The 24274-nt window shown below is 44.2% G+C and overlaps 1 protein-coding gene across 1 annotated transcript; it reads right to left on the bottom strand.

The window, feature by feature from the left end:
- Positions 1–1264: 1264 nt before the first annotated feature.
- CABLES2 (Cdk5 and Abl enzyme substrate 2) lies at positions 1265–24274 on the bottom strand. The gene is made up of 10 exons (XM_052775788.1): positions 23745–24274; positions 9911–9982; positions 9638–9730; positions 8834–8911; positions 7242–7350; positions 6418–6583; positions 5551–5654; positions 5063–5169; positions 3539–3743; positions 1265–3066 (listed from the first exon to the last, which is right to left on the bottom strand). Exons 1-10 carry the CDS (start codon positions 24272–24274, stop codon positions 2926–2928), a joined length of 1605 nt encoding a protein of 534 aa, XP_052631748.1. The 3' UTR covers positions 1265–2925.

Here is a 24274-nt window from a genome sequence, read left to right as displayed (position 1 = left end):
AACAGTATCGTTTACATAAAAATGTACAGCCTCTTTTCAGGAGGGTTCTCCGTCAGGGAGTCAGCTCATCAGCATCTTTAAACGGTTACACAGAGCTAGAACCCCCCCTCGGCACAAACCTTGAAACCTTGTTCCTCGTCGAAGCAAGAGGAGCTGGACTGTGAAAACGTCAAGCCGGCAACATCCACGTCCTGTTTTGCATCCCGCTTTCAGTTTATTAATGGCTAACGTAGTAATAGTCCTTTGCCACATGGTGGCAGCTTTTAGGTGAAAAGATAAATATTCCCACACAGGACTGCAAGCTACACTTTAGAAAGAAAAATCGACACCTATACATACACACACACACACAGATCACCGTATCCCTGCAGAAGGACTGTTTCTGCACAGATAGCACAACAGAGGTACCGATGTACGAGCCGCAGACAACACCTCTGGACGGCATCAGCCCCAAACCCACGCTCCACCAGAGACATGGGCACAGCGTTCACTCCACCGCGTCGTTTTCGGCCCATGCTCCAAACAGCCTTTGAGCTCAAGAACACTCTGTGTGCCCAAGCCCACGTTTACAGTAACCTTTAGACAACATTCAGCTTTCTGTAATTTAATGCTCCTTATCCCAATTTGTTCTTCTGAAAGAGAAAACAAAAGCTTGCCAGTTTAGGATGTGAAACCGTAGATTCTGGGAGTGTAATGCCCAGTGCAACTAGACAAACTTCCACTGAATAGAGACTGCAAAGTGTTGCAAACCAAAATGCGGGTTTTTTTTCCCCTTAGATGGTGAGAAAGGAAAGTTAATTTTGTTACAGAAAACTCTTTATACGCTAAATAAAGAAGTTCCCAGAGAAAGACATTTTCCGATTTCATTCATACTAACCAAAGTGCTTTACTCGTTCTGGAGATACCATGTGAAAAATCTCTTCGCTCAGTTCTACCTCTGTCCCCTCCCCTAATGACTTTAGGAAGTGGTGGACCACTTCAGTTGTCTTCGCCACTGTTTGCTAATTTGAAGGCTCATTATATGCTAGATGTTTAGCGCATCACTATTTCTTGCATGCAAGGACAGTTATATTCAGCAGAATGTTTAACTAGTAGGCAATTTTTTTAAACCTTTTGGAAGATAACTGGCAAGCTTATTGTCTAACTTATTAGCTACCACCTCACTTACAGAGACTGGAAAGTCCTTCTGTGTTAGAGAAAAATCACAAGCATATTAAATTTTACACAAGTAACTTGAAGCTACATACAGCTGAACACAGTTACAAAAGATTTGATAGTCACTGTAATTATTATATATGAAAAATACATTTTGAGCCTTAAAGAGGAAAGGGCTCCGTTAAAGTTTGCTGCAATTCTAATGAAGCCAAATTAGCTTCAGACAAAACACAGCTGAAGAGCAAAGATTCAGCTTTGGTTTTGGCTACAACCAACATTTAATACAAGGAACAGGAATTTACATTACTTTACATACTAGATAGCAGGTCCCTTACCTCCGTATGAGGTCTAGTATTTCATTTAGAAGTCAAACTTAAATTACAAATTTCTCAGTCGTAATAGCCAAGCATCAGTTTTGTTCCTTGCAAATGGACACACAGTTACTTGTATCATAATATTGCTTCAGAAAATAAACCCAAGAGCCAATATCACAGAAGGTTCCACATATAAGAGTTCATTCCCAACCTGGATATTTAAAAAATAAATGAAAGACTAGCCAATGGTCAGAGAAGTTATTTAACCTCTGCATAAGCATTAGAGCTCTGCTGGGCACCAGCCGTTAAGTGGCTGTTCAGATGTGCAACAAATGCCAGTTTTATGAGGACCATCACAGTGATGCAATGCTTGGAAGAACAGAGTAAAAAGGTAGCATTTTAAATATTGAGCATGCTTTGTTACATTGGCTTAGTTTGGCAGCAGTAGCTCTACTGACTTAAGTATTTGCTCAGAGCACGCAAGACCATATATAATACGGTCTACTAAAAAGGTGCTTATTTCAGACTATTGAACACTGAAACAAAATCATAAATGATACATTTAACAGCAAATTGCTCTTAGTCAAGCACTCATCTTCCACTGAAGAGTGAATTAGGATGGCAATCACTTTGCTGCAGCTACCTTGTTCAACGTGGTACTTCATGACATTTTCAAACAATCTTTCCTTTTTAAATAAAGTGTATACTCTTAAGGTATTAATAGTTAAGTAAATTAGAACGGAGTAATTTCAATCTTGCTACTTATAGGTCTATAGTATAGTAGAGAATAGATGCCCTGTGTATCATTAGTGCAGATATACTGGAATTGTTTTCCTTATATGCAAGGCCAATGCAGGTAAAGAATAAATGGCTATACAAATTCAGGATTCCCCGCTAAATAACATAACTAACTTAAAAAGCACTGGTACCAGACCAGCCAGTTTTAGGCACATCTTTAAAAAAATAAAGTATGCATTTCATTAATGTAAAAATGCAAGAAGATTCTTAGAAACATCTGAACTTTATGGTGCACTGGAATGGAAGTGATGCTTCCTTTAGTCTCAAGGAATACAACAAAGGCTTAAAAAAAAAACAAACAAAACAAAACAAAACCAATACCATAGTATTCTTCATAGGGAAGAACAGTTTTAGTAAAACCGGAAAGATAAATAAGGAATAATAAGCAGCCATGACAGCTGACTGGTGAATATTTGTGCTTTAGATGTCCAAAAGAAAATAAAGTCCAATAACTCTTCTCGTACCATCCCCCAGACTTGGCATACGTGTCCATAATGCACACCTCGACAGTTTAGTAACACACTGCAGACTTCAAAACTAGCTGTGGCCGTGGCAGGACGCACACAGCGGCACAGAAAGGCCAGCGGCAACTCCAGCAGCAGCATTCAGTGATGCGATCCACCGGCACCACTGGCTGTCAGCTGGAACGCAGCTTTGGTTAAGACTGTTGCGTGAGCCGTCTGTAATGAGGTAAAACTTGGTTTTCAGGAAGATAGAGAGCCAGTTCCAAAGCTACGAGGACGGTGAATTCAAAACCAATGAGATCTCTTCTGTTGAATCTGAATCTCTCTTCTAGTTTCTATGATAGTAATAACAAAAAAGAGGAGAGGGAGAAACAGAATCAGTTAATCCACAAGATACTAACACGCTGTTAGATTAAGTCAGCATAAAACAGGAGTCACCGATGCATGGCCTGAGCTGTACCTACAGAATCAAAAGTGTTGCCAGGGATCAGACAAGTAAACCAGCTTATCAGCTCAGCTGTGACGCCCACACAACAGTTACATGTTTGCCTGAGAAACAGTAAGTGCAAAAATAACCTCACTGTGGGATCAGTAGGACATTGGACTGCACCAGTCAGGTAGTTTTAATGAATTAAAAAAAAAAAAAAAAAATCAAGGAAGAGCCCTAATGAGACATAAAACTGACTGAAAGAGCTGGTCTTAAATGCAAGCATGCACTGGTGAAAATCTTGGCTGTAATCTTTGTCTTGTTCTACGAGCTAGAGAGAAAGTTTTGACACCACCTGAAACAAGCCTCATAGTACTTACATCTATAAGGTGTTTAACTTCATGTTTCCTGAGATCACTGCTGATCTTGGCTGCAAGCAGAACGCAAGCACCAGCACACAGTTTGCGGTTCTGTTTGTTGAGTTTGCCTTGGAGGACAAGCTTCTCAAAGTAAACATAAGCCATGGAGACAGTAACCGGCTCCAGATTGCACTCTTCACTCAGGTTCCGCATCTCTCTCTTTAAACTGGGAATAGGAAAAAAGAAAATGACAGCCTTTTATGAAATGCTCTAGAAACACTGCAGCACAGGAACTCAGAAGAGCATACAGGCAAGACTTCGATTTGGAAAACCATGATGAGCATGATCCTAGACTGAAGAAGTCCAGCTGGCAGCAAGCTGAAGCTGATGCACGAACTGATTTAACCTGGCTGACAACATCTACTGTAGAAAAACAGTTCCTCATCTGCCCATAAACATCAGGGGCTTAGCTGTCTTATTGACACACAGGCTATTGCTGTATGATTCCCTCTGGGCTCCCAAACTGGTTCGTGATTCATATCATAAGACTGAACCACCCTGACCTACTACAGAATACCACATCAAAGCTGTGCAGATCACAGCAGTTGCTACATAGAGACCTGTCTACTACACACCTCGTGGAAGAATCAGGTCTGAGAGGGAAGGCAAACTGGTTTATGCGCTTCCCACAACAGCTAGCCCTTCACTTCAGCATTAAGGCAGACTTTATGGTGGATGCTACCTCTCACGGCTGCCACCCATGCAAGAAGATCGCTGTGCAAACACACTACTCAAAACAGCTACAAAGAGGAGTATGCAGGACACTGGCAGAACACAGACTCTGCCTGAGCAGGCCTTCCACTTAGAGCTGAGTTACACAGAACCCTGGTGATTCAGCAGAATCGTGTTTAAGCCGGCTATTTCAGCAGGCCCTGATTGCATTAACCGCCATGTAATACCAGCAAGATTACAGCTCTCTGAAAGCGCAACAGCACATCTTGCTGGTGAGCGGCCAGACGCATTTCCTGGAAGATGAGGAGTTCTGTGTGGTATAGTCCTGCCTTCATGAAATGCTTTTCTTTACCAAGACTCCCCAAACCTAACACTCTTCTTTATCCTAGAATCTTGTTAGAGTCCATGGTCATCAGTGAGTCTGGTAATTGAAAGGTGAAAATAGCCAGAAGGTCCAAAAAGACAATCCAGTTAGAGCAGGACTGCACTACAGCCAAACAATCAGGTTACAAGTATTTGTTTCAAGGCTAATGGTGCTTCACTGTTAATTGGCTATTAGTGTTAGTACACCAGGGTTGGTGAAACAAAACCCTTTTAGGTGGAACTATGAAAACCAACTGTTACCCTTTCTCAGCATCCTAAACATTCCTGTACGGGGCTGTCATCCTACAGTCAGCTCAACTGGCAACAAGAGATTAGTGTTTAATCATATATACTATTAATAGATCTAGTATTTGCTCCATACAAGTGGAAGATAAAAGAAGCTTTGTACAGCATAGAAGATGTTCTCATTATTCAATGCTTGTTTCTTACCTCCTAATTTTGCTCAGTGTCAACTTGATATGAGGAAACTTCTCTCTAAAGGTTTCATTCATATCCTTTTTAAGGTCCGAGGGTTTCACATATTCTATGACTGTAGTCTGAAACACAAGAGGCAAAATTTATCGTTTCTCTTGTGAACAGTACCGACAGCCAAACACGTCTTCCAAAGACACTAATGCAAAGGCAAACCCCAGTTTTATTATTCACAATTTAACATTGCTGTAATGTCCTAAGTAATAGACCATGTTGAATCTCAACTACAAAGTCTTAAAAAACTAGTAAGCACATGGTTACAAGCAGCAAATAACAACATGTAGATATGTGTTGGGTTGGTCCTCGACAAGCTGAGCTTACAAACCCAATTATTTGTATTTTTCCTAACCAATTCTCAAAAAGCCACAACTTTTTCTTCCCAGAGGAAGTTCTTTATATGAGGATCTTCCAGGCACTCACTCTGTTCAGGTCTGTCAGTTACTCACCATGTAAGAGGCAAAGATGAGAACACGTTTATGTTTTCCACAGGGCCACTGAGGATCATCCAGAAGGTTTGGATCATACTCTACAGCTTCCCCAGCTTCACCTCCTGAGTGAACGAGGAAAACACATTGCGTCACAAGATAAAGAGCTTTAAATTCCCTGTTTCCTCTTTAAAAAAGTTTTCAAACAGCAAACTTTAAGAGTGTCAGCAGATCCCATAGTACAGGCAAACTGCAGCTACAGTCACATGTTTGCATTTCATAAATGCACCAGTCAAGTATTAGAATTATTAAAAAAATAAAATCACACAAGCTCTTTCTCCAGCATGTGCTTGACACACCATTTTACACTTAGTGCAAACTGTGTCATCCACAAATATGCACAGAAAACAACTGCACAAGACTGAATTATTTTGCCTATACTCTAACAGACAGCAGAGTTATCAGGTTTGCCCTTTTACATAAGAGAAGGGATTCTTGTCACAAAATCATTGGCTTATGCACTGTTTCTGTGCTAGAAGGCAAGGAGGACCACCTGTATCCATGTACACCAGATGTTTCTTGTTGAGCAATATAAAACTTCACATTTCCAAGGAAAAGCTTTGCACTCCTTGAATTGCATAAACAGAACTAGGCCAGATATACAGCGGATGTAAGGAACATGTGCAAGTCTCAGTCCTAAGGCTCATCACTTAAACTTCATTAACAAGCCTTCTTTACTAGGTTGTGCTAAAACCAGTCTCTTTCCAGCTGCAGCACATCCTTCTTAATAATGCACTTTACCACTTGCAATTGTTTCAGACAAATATATTCCTTTTACACTTTCCTGCTGTGTGCACAAGTGGTGACAAAGCTGGCAGCTGTTCTTACCAATGTCTGTTCCTGCTGGTATTGTTTTTGCCGTCACAGGTTTATATCTTGATCCAGGAAGACTCCGTGAAGCACTAGCTCGACATGAGGGAACAGCACTATGGCTGTCAGCTTTGCGAACAACCAGGGCATTGGTCGGATACAAGAATTTTGCATAGGACACAACCTTAAAGAAAAGAAAGTTGTAGTAGTTATAGGGGAAAAATTTATTGAAAAGCTTATTTCCAGACATCTAGGATTTTCAAACTCAGAGTCCCCTGGCATTTGTATTTGGGAATGGGGACCCTGAAACTGTGGGACAGGAAGAGAAGGGAAAAGTTGGATGAGGAATGCCTTGCTTCCATGACTTCAGTATGGAAGTGTTGTGGAAGATTTGGTGTGGTGGCAAAGAAAAGGGGAGAATCACATCAGTAAAATTCCGGCAGTATATAAATTTAACAGAAGAGGTACAAATTTCACCCATATTCCTATCAAAACATCACTCACATGTTGCCTGAGATACCAGAGTCAAATCAATTCTCCAGAAATGGAGGCAGAAGTGATCATGGCCTTCAACAGCCTCCTCAGAAGCAGCTTCACCACAAGCCAAACGTTTCAAATTTTAAGGATCGAAACAAACTTCCACTGCTCTGAAAAGTTACAGCTTTCACTTTATGGATAGCAAAGCACTGCATAAATTAAGTGATTTGCCCCAGCATGAAATGGTCCTTGGTTAAAAGCAGCCAGCTTACCCACCTGCTGTCCCCCGCTCCAGTCAGTGGTTTGGTCATTGGCATTAGAGATCAAGAGAAAAGAAAAAAAAAAAAAGAAAAAAAATTCCTTACCTTGCCATCAGCACCCAGCTCTACTCCTTCCAGTCCAAGCACCATCTCAGTGGAGACTGAAACTCCCCCAGAAGGATGTCGTTGCTTCTGTCCTTCCATCTTTAGATCACTAAATATAGATAAGAAAATGCACTATTGGAAAATGGAGCATAAGTCCAGCTTCCTCTACAGTAAACACCGGGTCCACCCACTAGCTATGGCCAACACCACCAGGTCAGAATTCTATGTGAGGACAGTGCAATCCCTCAATCCCATCTCCAAGAAAGCATTAATTTTTAAGTACTCTTCAAAACGTAGAGATGTTCATTAACTGAAGAATCTGATTTCATATAATTTTAACTCAAATCTGTAACAATATACCTAGCAAATGTAAACTTTTAATATGGTCTTTCTGCATAAGACCATACCATTTGTAAACACACCGATGCTCAAACACTTGACAGCAAACATGATTTATATAACTAGTTTTCCAGAATTAGAAACTTGCCTTTCAATTGCAATTTTCCAACCACTGTGCACACAGGCCCAAATTAAGAATTAAGGCTGCTAGCAGAACTCTGCTTCAGCAATGGCAGCACGCAGCTTTGTCACCTATATTCCAATGTGAAAAAGCAGCTTTCAGTTGAAGAACTGTATTGCCAGCTTACAAGCAGACCGACACAGTGCTCAGAACTGCTGTAAAATAGCTCCAGTGACCTTGCTGCTGTTCTATTAAGTGAGAGAATATTTTCCCATCAACTATTTTTACGGCAAGTATATTTGCATACAATACAGTTCCCACCACTAAACATCCGTTTCCTTCGTCCATAAGTTATGTACAGGACAGAAGTGACAACACAATTGTTTTGCCAAAAGTGGATTAGAATAAAATTAGCATTTTCTGTGATATACTTGTAAAATCACAGACCTTCACAGAATCAACTTAAGACTTCACAAGGAATGGAGCAAAGCTGCAGGGAAATCCAGTTAGCAGGTTTTGATTCTTGTAAGTGATCATACTGACAGTTCTATACAAAAATGCAGTACAAACACTAAAAGCAGTTTCAATCAGTCTAAACTGTTTCTGTTTTCCTTAGACTGCAAATACTGACGTTCATGGCTTAGAGCATCTTAAACTTATTTAGATGTAACTTCACTATAAAACCATGACTGTTTCCAATAAAGGCTGTGGCATCCTTCCCTGACGCCCTGTATGCTTTTTGCAGACACAATTGTTTGTTGCACTAAAGACATTTGATTTCTGGCCACTTTAGGAATACAGGAAATCATACACAGCAACAAGCCACATCACGTGTTCAAACTTGGTTTCAGGGATTTCACAGGACTGGAGTGCTTTAAAATGTGCACAGACACCTGAAGAAAAGTCTACCTTTTCCACTGTTTTTCTCTTGGAGTTTGAATGAACACTTTGACGCTGTGGCAATGTCTGATTTTACTGCTCTGATAGCAAGCTCTTGTCCTCACACATAAATGGTAAGTTAAATAAGTTCACCTGCATCAAACCAGGATACCTACACCAACCATGCTCATTTAAAAAGATCTTTTGCAAACAATAGACCAGACATTTCACAAAGCAGTTAAAGATGACTCACCTGATCCGTAAACTCTCCCCGTAAGGTAGGATAGAAAAAGCCACACACAGTGTTCGTTTAGCACAGATTAACACTATCCTGTAAGCAGATGGGAAAAGATGAGGATATGAATTAAGACTCCGAAGTTACAAAGCAGCTTTTTATGGGACATGAACACAAGACTCTTCTTATATTGCTCTAAAAGTCACATAGATGCTGCTATGGATTTTATGTTTTCAGAAAACAGCACAAAAGCAGAAGTTTCATGCTGACCTTTTAAGTCCTTAGAGCCAAGCTCTGTATCAAAACCCAGCATTCAGAAACTGCCATCACCTCAGGAGCTCCTCAAAGGAGATCCTAGTCTTTAAATACATATCTATATTTATGTAACTTTTACATAAACCTTGTGAAAAGATGTAGATAATATTTTACATTTAGATGAAGTCTCACACCGCTATTAATAAATATGAACGCAGCCTCGCCCTTCTCTTCTGCCCAGCAACTATGAGCCAAGAATTTGGCTAAACCAAGCCATTCTCCTTAAATCCTCCTCAGCTCTAAGCAGTCTGTGTGCTAGAGATAAGGAGGGTGTTAGAAGAGAATGATTTAACCTCCCCAAAGTAGGATGGCAGAACCATCAGAATATTGCTGCAGATGTAGCAGATATGAGCACCTACTGCTTTGGATAGATGTATAAAACTAACAAGACCCCAAGGACATCACCTTGTTCCCACTGATATTAAAGGGCTAATCGCATTGAATTAGAGTCTACGGCCGAGCACATCCTACTTGAGTATAGGAGGCACCTCGATCTCCAAAAGTTACCTGCTGTTCTTGGTGTCATACTGCCTCATGTTCTTGATGAAGTGCATCTTCTTCAAACTTTTGTGTCTTGGAGACCCAGATATATGCTTGGTTCTGCAATTATAAAAAAAAACCCCAAACCTGTTAAGTGCTCTGAAAAAAAAGTCATGCCAGTTGTATGATCAGATGGCAGCACTAGCATGCAGGACCTCAGATATTGGCGTGGAAGAGGGTGGTGGGAGGAGAGGACTGCATGCAACGAGTTGAGATTAATGCTGCTTTTGAAAAAAGTACCTTCGTACACTGGCATATTCCACTATGTCTTCTAAAAAGTCTAGAGAGCAGCGCTGGGAGATAAAACGCCTTCTGTAAAATGTACAACACCACGAAGAGTGAACAATATTAGTTCATGGCCTCTGAGTTTATGAACTGCAACAGATCTATGAACTCTTAGGACAAATGGCAGGGGTTTTCGATTTTTTTGATGAAGAGTGCTTAACTAAGAGTTTGAAGATCCTAAAAAGGCCAAGAACTTGTCTCCCCCTCTAGGACCCTTGAAATACATATTTATACCAACTTCATTAACAAGAGCATTCACTATCTTCAACACATAAGAACACCTACCTATAAGTTAAACACCTAAAAAGCTTCCAAATACTCCTTTAAAAATCTTACAAGAAATGTCACAAAAAGCCACCCACTCATCAAGGCAAGGGAATAAGTCATTTTATATCAATCTATAGACAGGTACAGGTATATCTGTATGATGACCGAACATCTGTGTGCACTCTCAATTCAGAACACAGTTGTCTCCAGCTGCAGGAGTCAGCAGGCTGAGAGTCTATGATGGTAGCTCAATAAAATTGACAGATGTCTCCAGAAAACAATAGAGAGAGTTATTAGAGGAAGCAAAGTGTATTTGGTACCCATCTGAAATCCCAGAATGGAACACACAAGAATAATAGGAGGAATCATGTGAGTTAGTGTAACAGTAATAGGATATTACACTTAAGCAAAAAAAAAAATAAGACTTTGCCAAAGTAAGATACATTACTATTGTCAAAGTCAAGTCATTCTTTGTTGGTAGAGATTTACAAATGAATTGTGAAACTATGACTGCAATTTCCATAGGAACAATGCACTCAGATTCAACTGCCACCAGCAAAAAGCTGACACTACAACTACCAGATTCCATATTTTCTGCTTTTGTTTAAGCTTAAATTGTGCTACATTTTTAGCACAAGCCACATGCATTCAAGGTTTTCTTCCAAAGTGACATAGCAACTCAATGGACAATACTGCCATGGAAGTCAACACAGAAGCAGCATACAAGACAAAAGTTGCAGGACTCTGGTTTGACAAGATCTACTTTTGGAAAAAATTCAAACTTTAAACTGCATCAGAGCTCTGGCACCCATGAGCAGCCAAACCACTTGGACAGACCAAGGCCAGGCTCTCACGCCTGGACGTTAACATCCAACACCAAAGCAAAAGCATGGCACCTTGGGTGGGTGCAAGGGGCAGCGTGGGGGAGAGGTCAAGAAAAATGGCATTTATTAATCATTAACAGCTATGGAAGAGTTTTTACACAGCAAAGCCATTTGTAGCTTCAGCTGATTCAAGTTGAAGATCAAAAAAAGCTACTTGGGATTAAGTCTGGTCTTGAAGCCCAGCACTTCAAGGTTTTGAAACAGCTGGTCAATCTGCTAATCCTAGTGACTTTGCCTTCCCTCCTCTCCAGCCTGAGCTGGGTAAGAAACCAAACCACACTATTTTGTTGCTACAGAAGAGATACACCAGAGTTCTGGACATGAACAAAATCCATCTGCTTTTTCTTAAGCATGGTGTCTAGAAATGCAAATTGCCTGAGTGACTAAGCAGGTGCTTTCACCTCTTTTCCCCCCCTTCTTGCAAGTTATTTCTTCTCTTCTGAGCTACTTGGAGCTATTGCTAGAGCTGCCTGCCAAAACCTGTGCCAGTGAGACGTGGCAGTTTCCCTCTACATGGCACATTGCTGTTACAGGCAGCGTCCCCAAGGCACAAGACTTGCTATAAAATTACAGATTTCCACAACAAGCAGATTATTAGCAACAGTGGCATTTGCCCTTCTTGCTTCAAGCTAGACCACGAACACTAAATACAGCACTTCAGACAAGATGGTGTTCTGGTATTCTTCCTTATACATTGCCATAAATGTCACTTCAACCCAAGTATTCCTGAAACCAGATTAGCTCCTCATTCCTCATCACAAGTTCAAGAGAAACAATTTACCATTTTCTCTCTGTCTTCAAGTACATAAAGAGAATGAATGCCAAAGTCTCCTTACAATCTCCTTAATAAAATATAATTAGTCCCCTTTTCCAGTGAATTTGTAATAATTTATATTCCCATATAAAACTTTACTTTTTCCCCAAAAGGAGATTGTCTCCAGGTTCTCAGCAGCGCTGTTCAGGCATTCTTAAAAGAGAAAAAAAAGACCACAACTCAAACAGGTGGGAGGATGAAAAATTAGCGTCCCTTTCTGTAAACACAAGAGAGGTAAATCCTCCCACAGGACTAACACCTTCAGTATTGCTAGAGACTGTCTCCTACAAATCAACAGCTATTAAGGGTGCTACTGAAGAACATTCCTGGCACAGCTTCAACGCCCTTCACCAGCACTTCAGTTTAATTTTTTTTTTTTTTTTTTTTTTTTTTTTTGCTTTTCAGCAAGAACTGCACAGGAAAGTTTAATGCTTTCACATACACACGGTCCTCCAGTCTACTTTGGCATTTAACCTCCAATAAAAAAAAACGCTTCATGAAATGTCAAGGCCAATCTCAAACCTCCTGGCATGAACACAGTTGGTGACATCCACCGCCTTCCTCCCCTCCTGGGGCAGACCTGGCTGGATGCAGACAGAAAGACGCCATGCGTGGTGAGCAAAGGGAAAACACAGCTAATGCCAACGACAATAGGCACCGGTACAAAAAAAATCATGTAGTTCTGTAAAAGGATGCCAGTGTACGTAACTGGATGGATTGGGAGAGCCACGGCTAGACCCTCACTAGTAACTCCCCAGAGCTGTAGGTGCAACTGCTCTCAGGGTTGATGAAGGTGTGCTTGGCCACCATGGTGGAGACCCATCTGGAGCATCACATCTTCTGAACACTGTCCCGTTTTCTTAGTAACGGGGACAGAAGTGACAAACACCTGAACCTGCTGCTCTGTAAGAGCATAGCTGGAAGCAAAAACCTGCCGCAGTGAAGGGAGGATCCTGCCCCTTGACTCAAAACCACAATGACTCATCCCCACTCTGCCAACAGGAAACTTCATTTTTAGCTTCACTTGTAAATAATGTTTTCTGTCCTCAAGTGAAGCTGTCACTTTGGAGGAATCCCAGATGCTAAGCAAGACGCTCTCCCTCAAATCTCAAAACAAGGTATACATAAAGAGGTCTCACTAATCCAGTTAAGAGTACCCGAAACAGTTTGTATGCTCAAGCCAACATTTTACAGCAACACAGCTCCCTTGCTGCAGTCCAAGAGAGACTTGCTAGATTCCTTAGTACCACTCATGTACAGAACTTCTTTATTAGGTAGTGCAGTACTTGGAGCATGCTGCAAAATTTAACACTTTGAGTAGTCTGCACTTATTGTTATATAAATACACACACACACATATATATATATTCTTTAGTTTGAGTGCTCTTCTCATGCAGCCAATCCACACTTCAACAACAGGCAGCACAGGATCACTTCAGTGGCTGGTAGCTTTGATGAAAAAACATCGAGTCACGTATCCTGTGCTAAGCAGCTTCATCTACGATAACACTTCTTGCTTGTGCTCTGATCCACTGGAATTCAAAGGATTTTAAGTAGTTTACACCGAGCATTTGTTGCCAAATGCAACTTAAATGCTAAAACAGAATACTAAAATCTATACACGCACTGTAAGTTACCTTACACACACCCCCACCGACAGGCTACCTGACAAATAGAAATCGAAGCATCCAATCTTAAACTGTTAATGAATTCTGTGGAGCAGGCTGTAATTTCAATAGTATCCTAAAGAAAGTTCAAACACACCCATTAGCCAATACCAGCTATTTCCTTGACAAACTATAGAGGGTTTGCTTGCTTGTACGTCCTTGGCCAGGAGCTCACCTTTGGGTGCTTCCCCCCACTAATTTAGGAGCCAATAAAGCACAACCCTCCCAGAACTTTAACATTAAAAACATCATCTGTGTTTACACAGCCAGCACCTCCAAAGGGACCCACCAAGAGAGAAAACACACACAGCACATGCTCAGAGATAAGGGGTTATCAAGCAGAGGAATTCTGGATTACGCCTTAGCTTATCTCCATGTGCACACACGGATACACACACAATCCAACACTGCTGCCGAATCCCTGATGATCTAAACCTACACTTAAAAAAACAAAAACAAACACCACAAAACCCCTTGTGTTCAGATAAAAACCCATCAAATTAAGCTCAGAGTTGCATTTTGACTCCCATCCTGGGAAGGAATAACCAGCCCACACATTCATCCTTTCTGACAGATTTCCCACTGAGAAAACCCAACTTCTGAGTGCTTCCAGCTTCAGAACTGTCCTCTTCTCGTCCTGCCCGTGCCCCACCATGTGCTGGCAGAGAAACTCTCTGCAGAGGGCAAACAAGAATGCACAAAGCAGCATGCAGGATCCCCGGCCCCGAGGCTGATACAGCTCTTAAGTGTTCCCAGCAGAACAGGACACAGCTAAGAGCAATCTATGTATAGCACCGGTAATCCCTACATGTCCTGCCTTACAAACTGAAAGGAAAAAGCTGGTTAAGTCACAGCTCCAGATTAAAGAACAGTGACCTTTCCGATGGCTCGCCAAGAGTATTTTCCCGCTTCCCACCCACAGGCTGGGCTACCTGCAGACACCCAGGAGGACAAGGGTGAAGTTTTAGGATGTTGCTGTAGTTGGAAACGTCCAAGTTGCCCATTCTTTAGCAGATATGATAGTTGAATGCAAAAGAGATACTAACCCTGTGCTATCAGACATAGCTTCAGGCACACGCAAACCTCTTCCACGCCTGCTCCTGGGCCACTGTGTCCTCTAAGGGACAGTGGGGCAGCCCTTTGGGCACCCATGTCCCTGCTCAGCACTCCCAGGCTCCGCTTCCAGGCTTGGAAACAAGCAGCCCTCACGAATCTCATTTTAACCCCTAATATTGGGCCTTACAGCAGCCAAAGATCTTACTTAAGCCCCTGCACGCAGCTGCCGTTCGGCGATTTTGAAGCTTCTCTCTGTTTTGCCCTTCTGGTTCCTGCATTTCTGCCACAGCAGGTGAACAGACTGGTTGGTCTCGCTCCTTCCTGAAGGGCTAAATCAGAAGTTTCTACAATCTTACTGGGATTCTCCTCCCATCCCAATTAACCCCCACCTCTCACGAGGACAGGTTTGCACTCCAAGCCAACTGCACAGCCAGGGTTCAACCAGCGCTCAGCTATTTTCACCCACGCACCACCTGGAATCCATCTTCTGCCATGACTTCTTACCCTCACCACTTCCTAGGATCACCAAGCCCTGCGACACGAGCGTTCAAAGATGCTGCAAAAGCCAGTAACACGACTTGAGATTTCCTCCAGCCAAAGGGACTGGCAGGGCGGATTTGTTTCGGATGGAGTCGCATCCATCGCCCTTTTGCTGGGGAAGGATGCCCTGCTGCACGCACCCACGCAGGCACGCACCCCCCAGGCACTGGGCTAAAATTAGCAGCAAGGCTTGTATCCTCTGTTGCTCTTTAGCAATAAGTACTGCTAATAGATGGGTGGAATGGGGGAGGTCAAGGATTTTTAATTACTGTGTAAAATTAGGGACTAATAGAATTTGGTTTCCTATTTCTCACTTGAAAGAGTTTTATTTTAATATGGACGTCCCTTTGTAAGGTCCTTTACAGGCCTCAGTATAATCACAGCTGTCAAGGGACTGAGTTATTAATATAACAAGGACAAAAATCATTTATTGGTTTTTGGAAGCACTAGCTTAGTAACAACAGTCAAAGGCAATTTGCACAAGAAATCCAGATCCCAAATCCAGTTTACAATAGGAAGACATACCTGTCAGATTTGTTTTGCCAAGACATATTTTAAAGATTAAGCTGTGTCGTTTTCCTTCCTTACAGGCAAGCCAACAACTAGGTATGAACTGTGCTTCAGTTTAACTAGGTAAAATACTGGCATCAAGGGATTAAGAAAACCAGTTCCAGTTTTTAAGCTGACTTTTTCACAGCTGCCATTACTTATACAGTCCAGGGGACATTTACTGTTTTCAGGCCTGCATCTCAGAGCGTACGAGTATCAACATCCCTATTTTCATATCGGTTCCCCGTGCCTTACCACCCTCAGCGCTCAAATTAATGAGTTTTCTGCTCAAAAGCAGATTGAGTACAGCTCACCAGTAGCAACAAGTTCTCAGTAATTAAAGCCAAAAGAAGTCAGAGACCACATTTATATTGAATCACCATCAAAACCACATATGTGGTGAAAGAAATTACTTCAATGAAGAATCAACACCATGAAGTGCCTGGCACCGAGCAAGCCATTTTCATGGATAGATGGTTTCAGCTCTGATGTTCAATGAGAGGCAGCAGCAGAGAAGATACCCTGCATAACCAATAATAAGCATACAGCTAAGCGCTCCTTCTTTACAAAGTCAGCTACTCACTGTTTTACGGCACCACAAATGTGCCATTTGGATTGCAGGCCACCGTCCCAGGAGCTCGTTCTAACATTTGTTTAAGTATCAGACTGCCAGAGAATAAATACAAGTCTTCATTTTAAAGAATAAACCCAAATTAGCCACATGAGCATGGAAAGTACCTCTACGCTTCAGAGCAGGTCCCTCTGTGAGACCTCAGGATGACGAGGAGGCTCAATTCCTCCACCTTTGTGTTCTTATTCAAGGTTTGTTTGCAAAACTGAAGGGGCACCAGGGGCTTTCCTGCTGGTCCCAAACAGCCAGGAGAAAATCTTGCACTCCTCAAACACCAGTAAAGCCACATGCAAGGAAAAGAACGTGTCATGCAGCCTATGGGACAGGCAAGAAGGAACAGAAATTAAGTATAATTTGAATGAAGGTGGAGGCAGAGTAAGTGGGAAGCTCTAAGCCTGGAGAGTTTTAAATACTAACAAGGAAAGAAATCAGATACTCTTCACAGTGGCTGCTACTTCACTGCTGATTCACAACCACATACGATTAAGACCTAATGCTACTAGGAAATGAGCTTTGTATTCATTGCGTTTCAAAAATCACATTGTTTTGGTGCTAAGAGTGTTTAGACAATCCAAGGATGAAATAAGGCCTTCCAGTAAGTATGAAAGCCATCTGTTGCAACAGAACCACCAAACCAGATGTAAGGGTTGCTGTGCCCAGAGCCCACTTCTAAAGCCCCTTCCTAAAATCCCTGCTGCTTCTCACAAAGCAAACTAGGTGTGCTGGCCAGGACACAGCCAGTAACTGTATTTCTCCAAGTTTCTACCAGTTTTTGGAGGTACTCCTAGCTCATCAACCTGCTTCCCTCTGTTCTTTGTGCTCTGCTCACTAAGCACTGAACTGCTGACCGAAACAGGCCAGTGAAATGCAAAGTGTGTCCTTGATAACAGGGGGCATTATGCTAGAAATATTCATGCACTTCCCCAAGAGATGATGCTGTCATTTCATCATGTGCCTTGTTAAAATAAAAGCCTTCAGCACAATAAAATTCCCACGTTAAAAGAAAAAAAAAAAAGAAAAAAAAAAAGAGAGAAGCTTTTAACTGGGGAGAAGAAAATTCAAAACAGGCGACTGGAGGAAACCCAGTTTAAGAAGGTTTAGAGAGGTCTCCCAGTGTTTTTATGGCCACTTGCTTCTTTCCACCACAACATCAGTCATCTCCTCCAACCCACAATCAAGAGGTTGTAGCCTGACCAGGGCAAAATTTTATGCTTAAGTTGTAGTGACCACAACAGAGCAAATGCAAATCCGTCCATGCTGTTGAGCAAGCAGCTTTGACCGGTAGCAGTTCAGCCCATCCTGTGGCCGGCTAGCAAATGAAATGGCTACCCAGGTCTGAGGCTGGTCTGCAGGCTATTGTGAGCTCGGGTACCACGATGCTGAGCGAGAGCTGGCACAAGAGGAACGCTGCCCGAGAAAAGTGGCTGCATGGAGTCCGGGTGTTCGGAGCTCCCAGGAGAAGGGCTGCTGGGATCAGGCAGCAGGGTCAGCTGGCAGCAAGCTTTTAGTTTTAAAGACTCGATACATCTCACAAATGCTATCTCGTGAAACACTTTTGCTTTGCTCGCACTTACAAGGCCAGTTAAAGGTTCTTCATTTAACATCTTTTTCAGAGGTTAGACTATAATAACTTACAGTAAGTTATATACACAACAGCTATAAACCAAACGTTAGGAGTTTAAAGCTCTGCATTTGAAGAGCTAGCACGACAGAGTGGCTTTAGCTGAGCACCCTCCATCTGCAGTCACCTGCTTTATCAACAATACCTCGTGCTCATTAAAGAATCCAAATTTCATTATGCTAGTGTGCACGTCAGATACGCATTTTTAAACTCAAACTACAGAGCCAGAAGACTTCAGAACAATCTTCAAAAGAAGGCTCAAAAGCATCTTCAGGCTCGCTCAGCCTGACAGCCTCACAGCTTTAACTGGTTGACAGATGGAAAAAGGAGGAATACATGACAGCTGAAGTTAAGTCTTCAAGATTTAATATAACTAAAACACATACTGCAGGAAATAAAAAAAAAATAGAGAATTTTGCAAGAGTCATTCCTCCTCTCTCCACATTTTTTTTCCCCTTCTAAATCAAATGAACCACACCCAAACCCAGAGCAGAAGAGCTCACCTGTAGCTCAGAACTACTCTTTAAAACTGAAAGCAGAGATCTTTCCCACCCTGCCTGCCTCATCCCACAGTTCACAGGAGCTTGGGAAAAAAAAAAAAAAAAAAAAATCACCACCACTAATAACTCTTCTGAACTGGTTCAGTGGTTCAGTCATGGTGCCAAGAGCACACAACAGCCCTGAAGAAGCTTCACCTACAGGTAAATGAGACAGCTGTCCGGTCAGTCGGCAAAGCAGACGCAAGTTCGGGCAGCCCACGTCTTTGCAATTATCAAGAAGGACTTTGGGGCTCAGCAAAGTTATGGTAAGGAGTCCTGACAACCCAAACACATCCTCCTCACTGGCCGTAACACTCCTACAGGACTTGCTTACTGGATGTCTGAAACAGGGCCCCACCAACACCTCCCCAAAGTTAAGCTATTCAGCTGTTTACATTTCATTTGGTAGCATTTTCCCTCTCAGCTGATGACTCATTGACTTGAAGAAGCAAGACAACATCATTCTGACCACCCTCATCATCTCCTGCAGAGGGGAACTGCGAGCTGGCAGCGAGGGAAAAGGAAAGGTGGAAACGCGCTTCCAGAGCATCCCCTTTCCCACAGCATCCTGAAACTCGCTGCTGGGGCTCCTGCACAACTGCTTGGAAAAGCTGGTGAAATCAACTGCAAGTACAGTTCATTCTGTACAGAATCCTTCTGGCTGGAGATCAAAGTTACTTTAGCAGCCTCTGGACTCTTTTAAATGAAGAGGTCAAACAACCTTGGTGTTAGCAGTGTTTAGGATTGTTTGACCCAGACCCATTCGCAGAGGTATGCGGGACACAAGGACGTGGATTTTGTGATCTCCAAGTTTCCTGCTAGGCATACAACTTACTACTTCTGATTAATATTATCTGACATCCCCAGCCAGGTATAAATACTACAGGCATCTATAAATTATAAACATTTAATATTAGACACATGCCATTCACCTGCAGTTGCAAATATGAGAGAAAGCTGTCAAAGCAAACTGTGCTTGCCGAGAAGGAGAAGCCTTAATGTTTCAGCTGACTTTTAAATAAAGTTCAGGTTTAGAATATGTTCATTTTCAGCCCTGAGCAGCGCATCCCAGTCTACTGTTCATGCCTGAAAGGTCAAAGCTTGCCGGCTCTGACAAGATCTTGCTGCTTCCTGAAAAGTACCATGTGGGCTCAGGTTATTCCAAATAAGGCTAGAAACTAAAACTAAGACTTTTAAACATTGTATTTCATCCATCTCAACAAAATCTGTTTATTAGCAGAGGGTTGGGTTTTTTAAAAAATATTTATATTTCTTGAAGTGAAAACAGCCACTAAGCTGACAGGAGGACAAAACAACACATTAACCATCATAAGCATAAAAAGCCTGACCAAGCATTTCCACCATTCCACCCAACTAATTTGATCACACCTATGTCAGCAATCCAGCATCCAATTAACACTTAAAAGCAGAGTTGGTCCAAAGTGCTACTGTTATCAACTATTGTTTAAACTCCCACCCTTAAAATGACCTAAATTAGCTCAGTCATTTCTGATTCATCAGCAACCATGAGCGTTCAGTTCAGCTCCCTGACCACTGCACACCAAGGACATTAAAGCATCAGTTGCAAATAATGTAGTCTCCGTATTTATTCTTAGGCCCAGCAAAATGCAGCAAATATTATGGCAAAACCAGCCGCTTTACATTGCGCTATACTGAAACCTCAGAGGCACGACAAGCATTGACATTCAGGCCTGTTCCCATTCTTCATGCTTTCATAACCTGGCTATTTTCAGGGCCCTCTGCTATCTGCATTTCCCCAGAAAGCCCTGCCAGTTTGACCCAGCTGCAGAAATTAATTAAAAAAAATCTGTGAATGGCACTTTGTTTGCTGTTTGCTGCCTCCCTCCACTGCTCTTTGTGAGGCTTGTTCTTTGAAAGAACAAAAGAACAGAGCAAGATGGAAAAGGAGAAGGGACAAGGGTTGGCAAGCAGATTAAGCAAGCAAGCCGCTATAACACAGCATTGTAATTTAAGATCCTGTAAACAGAAGATTCCTTAGGAAAACGAAAGTGGAAGGTTAAAGTCATTAAGTTCATAATGCTCAGCCAGCAGCACAATGAAACCAAGCATCCAGATTGAACGGTGCCTCCAACAGAGCGTGCGCTGCTCAAGTTTCCATCCTAAAGGACCTGCCAGCTACCGAGCAGCTCCGAGAAACTCCACGTTACATCAGCTGAGCAGATCACCGATTCCTTGGGCTGTACTAAAGATCCTGCCTGTTGCTAATAACTAACCACCGACTCTAGCAGAGGTGCTGTCACAACCTGCCCTGAGCTACGCTGGCCAGTCTCATCAGCTTCTCACAACTTCGTAATCAACTCAAGATCAAGTTTTGTAATAAAACTCCGCCCAATGAAACCTCCAGTTCTAGATAAAGTGATGTCCACTGACCGGGGCAAGCCCCAGCACGACGAAATCCCCGGGGCACGGCACAGGACCGCAGCCGCACTGGTCACCGAACACAGATGGAGCGAACCTGGAGACCCTTCAGCCCGCGCTCCTGGTGCATTTAAGGGAGGCTCCACTGAGGGCAATTCAAAGCAGCTCTTGACAGTGACTAAAAAAGGACTCTGAGGAGAGCGGCTGCCTTAAGCAGGCACCAAAGATTAGATGCCCAGAGTCCCAGCGCAGATTCCCCATCCCCCTTCCCTCCGATGACTTCACATGCCTATATATTTGCATGATGCATGCAGTTAACCTATCTAGAGTAGCAACGTTACTGTATGGCAAAATGTTACCCAGATTCCCGAGTCCCAGTAAAAGGAAACCCATTTTGCGATTGTTTGTTGATTTCTGAATCTTATTTTGCAAGCAGCATGCCACACACAGAAGGGGAAGCAGCATAACCACCACCGTTCTGCAGGAAAGAAAGCCCCCAAATCACTCCTCATGTATTTGCAACAAGAGGAGACGCCGCTGTTCCGCAGGGATGAAGGGCTGCTTCGTCATAGAGCAAACCATGGAACTATCCAGCGAAAAAATAAAGTGCTCCAAGTCCCTCACCCTGCAAGTCGAGGGTGAAATCTAATTACCGAGGGACGGTCCATCTCACCCACTCCTGTGCCCAGCGTGACTGGGAAGAGATACGTTGGGTCCAACACATCCCCACAGGCAGCTTAAAACTGTCCTTTTGTCAGAAGACGTGTGTATCGCCAGGTAAAGATGTGGATCTTCTGCCTAGAGTTTCAGCGGATGTTCTCCACTCACCCTTTTCTTCTTTAAAGACAAAAAGTAGAAGAACTCTCGCTCCAAATCACCCTCGTAAGTAGTATACAAAATGATTAATGCAATACAATATACCCTTTCAGCCATCTCTTCCAAGCTGAAAAATCATGGCCTGTTTTGTCATTACTCAGACAGAAGCCCTTTCATTGCCTCGATTACCTCCTCGCACTTCTCTCTACCTTTTATTTCTGATTTATCGTTCTTTTCAGGTGGATTGATTAGAATTACTATAGCAGAACATAACATCCAAGATCAGATGCCAAGGAAAGAGGCAGGAAGGACATCAAATGAGAAGATCCTAGGAATGTTTTCTTAGTGTCCTACTGACTTGGCATGGGAAGGGGAAGGATTGAATCATTTACACAAACTCCATCATTCCAGAACTCAGTACGCACAGGCACACCGAGCATCACACCCGCAGAGGTAACCGTGCTTGTAAAGCTCTTGATGCAAACTTGCCCGAGAGCTTTACCTGCAATATTAAAGCAATGAAATGAAATTGTACAGCACGGCTGTATGCGGCTATTGTGGACCAGGAGTGCTAGGAAGGAGCTGTGCCACAGCAACACCCTCACTTCAGGCTTTCCTACTCCACAAGCAGTACACAACAGTGCAATCTGTGCATAGAGGGCATCCATCCAGCAGGCCCAGCTTCAATTTCTCCAACAAGTAAGGAAAGAAAGGTCTCTTCCATTACACATAGAAAAGCAACGGGTGGTAAATGACAGTCCAAGAAGGAAAAAACCCAGGAGGGATGACACACCTGAGGACCCCCACACCTCACTGACAAACAGCTACTTCTCTTTAAATTCACCTGAGCCTCTAAGCAGCTGTTTCCTGGGGATACGCAGGACACCTCCATTGCGAGATGTACCCTGAAAGGGAACACCCATCAACTGCATTAGCAAAGCTCCCCAGCTTTAAAGCACAGGCAACATCTCTATCTCAACTCACTAACAAAGCTCTGGAAGCCACTATAAAGACCACAGAGACTTAAAGCCTTTGATACTGCTTTGCCTATCTGCAGGCTCAGAGGGCCAGCTCGCTTTACAAAGCTGTTTATGCAAGAAACGGCCTGAAAAGAGTTCCTTCAGAGCTCAAATCCCCAAGATCTGAGCAAGAGCCCGCCTTCCAGTTGATTAGAAAACCAACACTTTCAGGCTGATGGAAGTCCCTTGGAAACGCAGCGGTAATCCCGCACTGAAGGCCAGAACATCCTCCCCTGAGGCTGACTCCCGAGTTCCCAGCGTACAAGCATTTATTAATATACAGAGTTACTGCATAGACGAGCAGCAGAGATCAGGAGAAGGCACTACATCAGCAGTGCGGCCGTTGCATGGAGGAAGAGTCCTACCCAGCAAGGACTCTGTTGGCTTCATCTGGAAACAGAAAAATGAAAAAAAAAAAAAACAAACCACAAAACCAAACCAAAACCAGGCTAGGGAATAGCAGGAGGCAGGGTTCAGGATACCGCAGAACTGCAGCCAGAGACTCAGCGAGTGACCTACCCCGCAAATCCCCCTCACCACACACTCCCGCAATCTGCGAGCCGTCCATCCCCGGGGCTGAGCCGCACACCCAGAAGCAAAGCAGGGCAGAGCAGGGCAGCGCTCCCGGGCTGCCTACGAGGCTGAATATCCCCGGTCGTGTCCCCCCCCCCCACCCCGGGCACACCTCCGCCGGGGCTGCCCCGGGGCAGGTGCTCCCTCCCGGGGCCAGGCGACAAGCGGGGCCGGCGCCGCCTCCCACGGCCGCTTTCCCCGGGGGCGGCCGTTTCCCATGCTCCGCTCCCCAACCCCCGTCCACCACCCCCCCCCCGCCACCCCGGAGCCGCCGGCCGGTCGAGGGCCCTGGGAAAGTCCGGTTCTTCCCAGGGCCCCCGGGGGGTCCCGCCGCTTCCCACGCCCCGCGGGGTCAGGGCGAGGCGGGGTAGGGATGCGCGATCCGGCCCGGCGTGTCCCGTCCCCTCACTCACCTCTGCCGCTGAGCTTCCAGCGCGAAGCCGCCGCCCGCCGCGCTCTGCGTGGGGCTCAGCAGCCCCGGGGCTCCCGGCTTGGCGGCCGCCAGCATCCCCGGTAGGGCGGGCGGCGCCGGGGGCGGCGGGCAGAGCGTACCGCCCAGCAGCAGCTGCGGCAGGAAAATGCCCCCGCGGGGGGGGTCCGCCTCCCCCTTGCCTCCGGCGGCGGCGGCGAGGGGAGAGACGCCGGGCAACAGTAGGGCGGGCGGCGGCTGGCAGGCGGGCGGCGCAGACAGTAAGCGCGGAGGAGCTCCGGCCGGCTCCACCGCCGCCGCTGCCTCCTCCCCCTCGCCCGGGCCGGCGGACGCCGGCGGTTTCTCGGCGGGCGGGCAGGGCGGGCGGCCGTCCAGGGAGATGTTGTTGAGGAAGAAGAGGGCGGCCTGCCGCCGACGGGAGTCGCCCCGCTTCCGCGGCGGCGGCTGCTGCTGCTGCTCCCGGGGCGGGCGGGGAGGCGGGGAGCCGCACGCCGTGGCCGCGGCCGCGGCCAT

The sequence above is a fragment of the Harpia harpyja genome, chromosome 1 (assembly GCF_026419915.1).
Source record: "Harpia harpyja isolate bHarHar1 chromosome 1, bHarHar1 primary haplotype, whole genome shotgun sequence".
In the NCBI taxonomy this organism is placed as follows: domain Eukaryota; kingdom Metazoa; phylum Chordata; class Aves; order Accipitriformes; family Accipitridae; genus Harpia; species Harpia harpyja.
Note: the sequence above shows the minus strand (reverse complement) of the source record. Positions and strands in the feature narration are given on the sequence as shown.

Coding starts and splice junctions, on each gene's coding strand:
- CABLES2 (XM_052775788.1), bottom strand. CDS start 24,274: ATGGCCGCGGCCGCGGCCACGGCGTGCGGCTCCCCGCCTCCCCGCCCG. Junction 3,744..5,062: donor ACACTGAGCAAAATTAGGAG/GTAAGAAACAAG, acceptor TCCTATTCCCAG/TTTAAAGAGAGAGATGCGGA. Junction 3,067..3,538: donor AAGTTAAACACCTTATAGAT/GTAAGTACTATG, acceptor TTACTATCATAG/AAACTAGAAGAGAGATTCAG.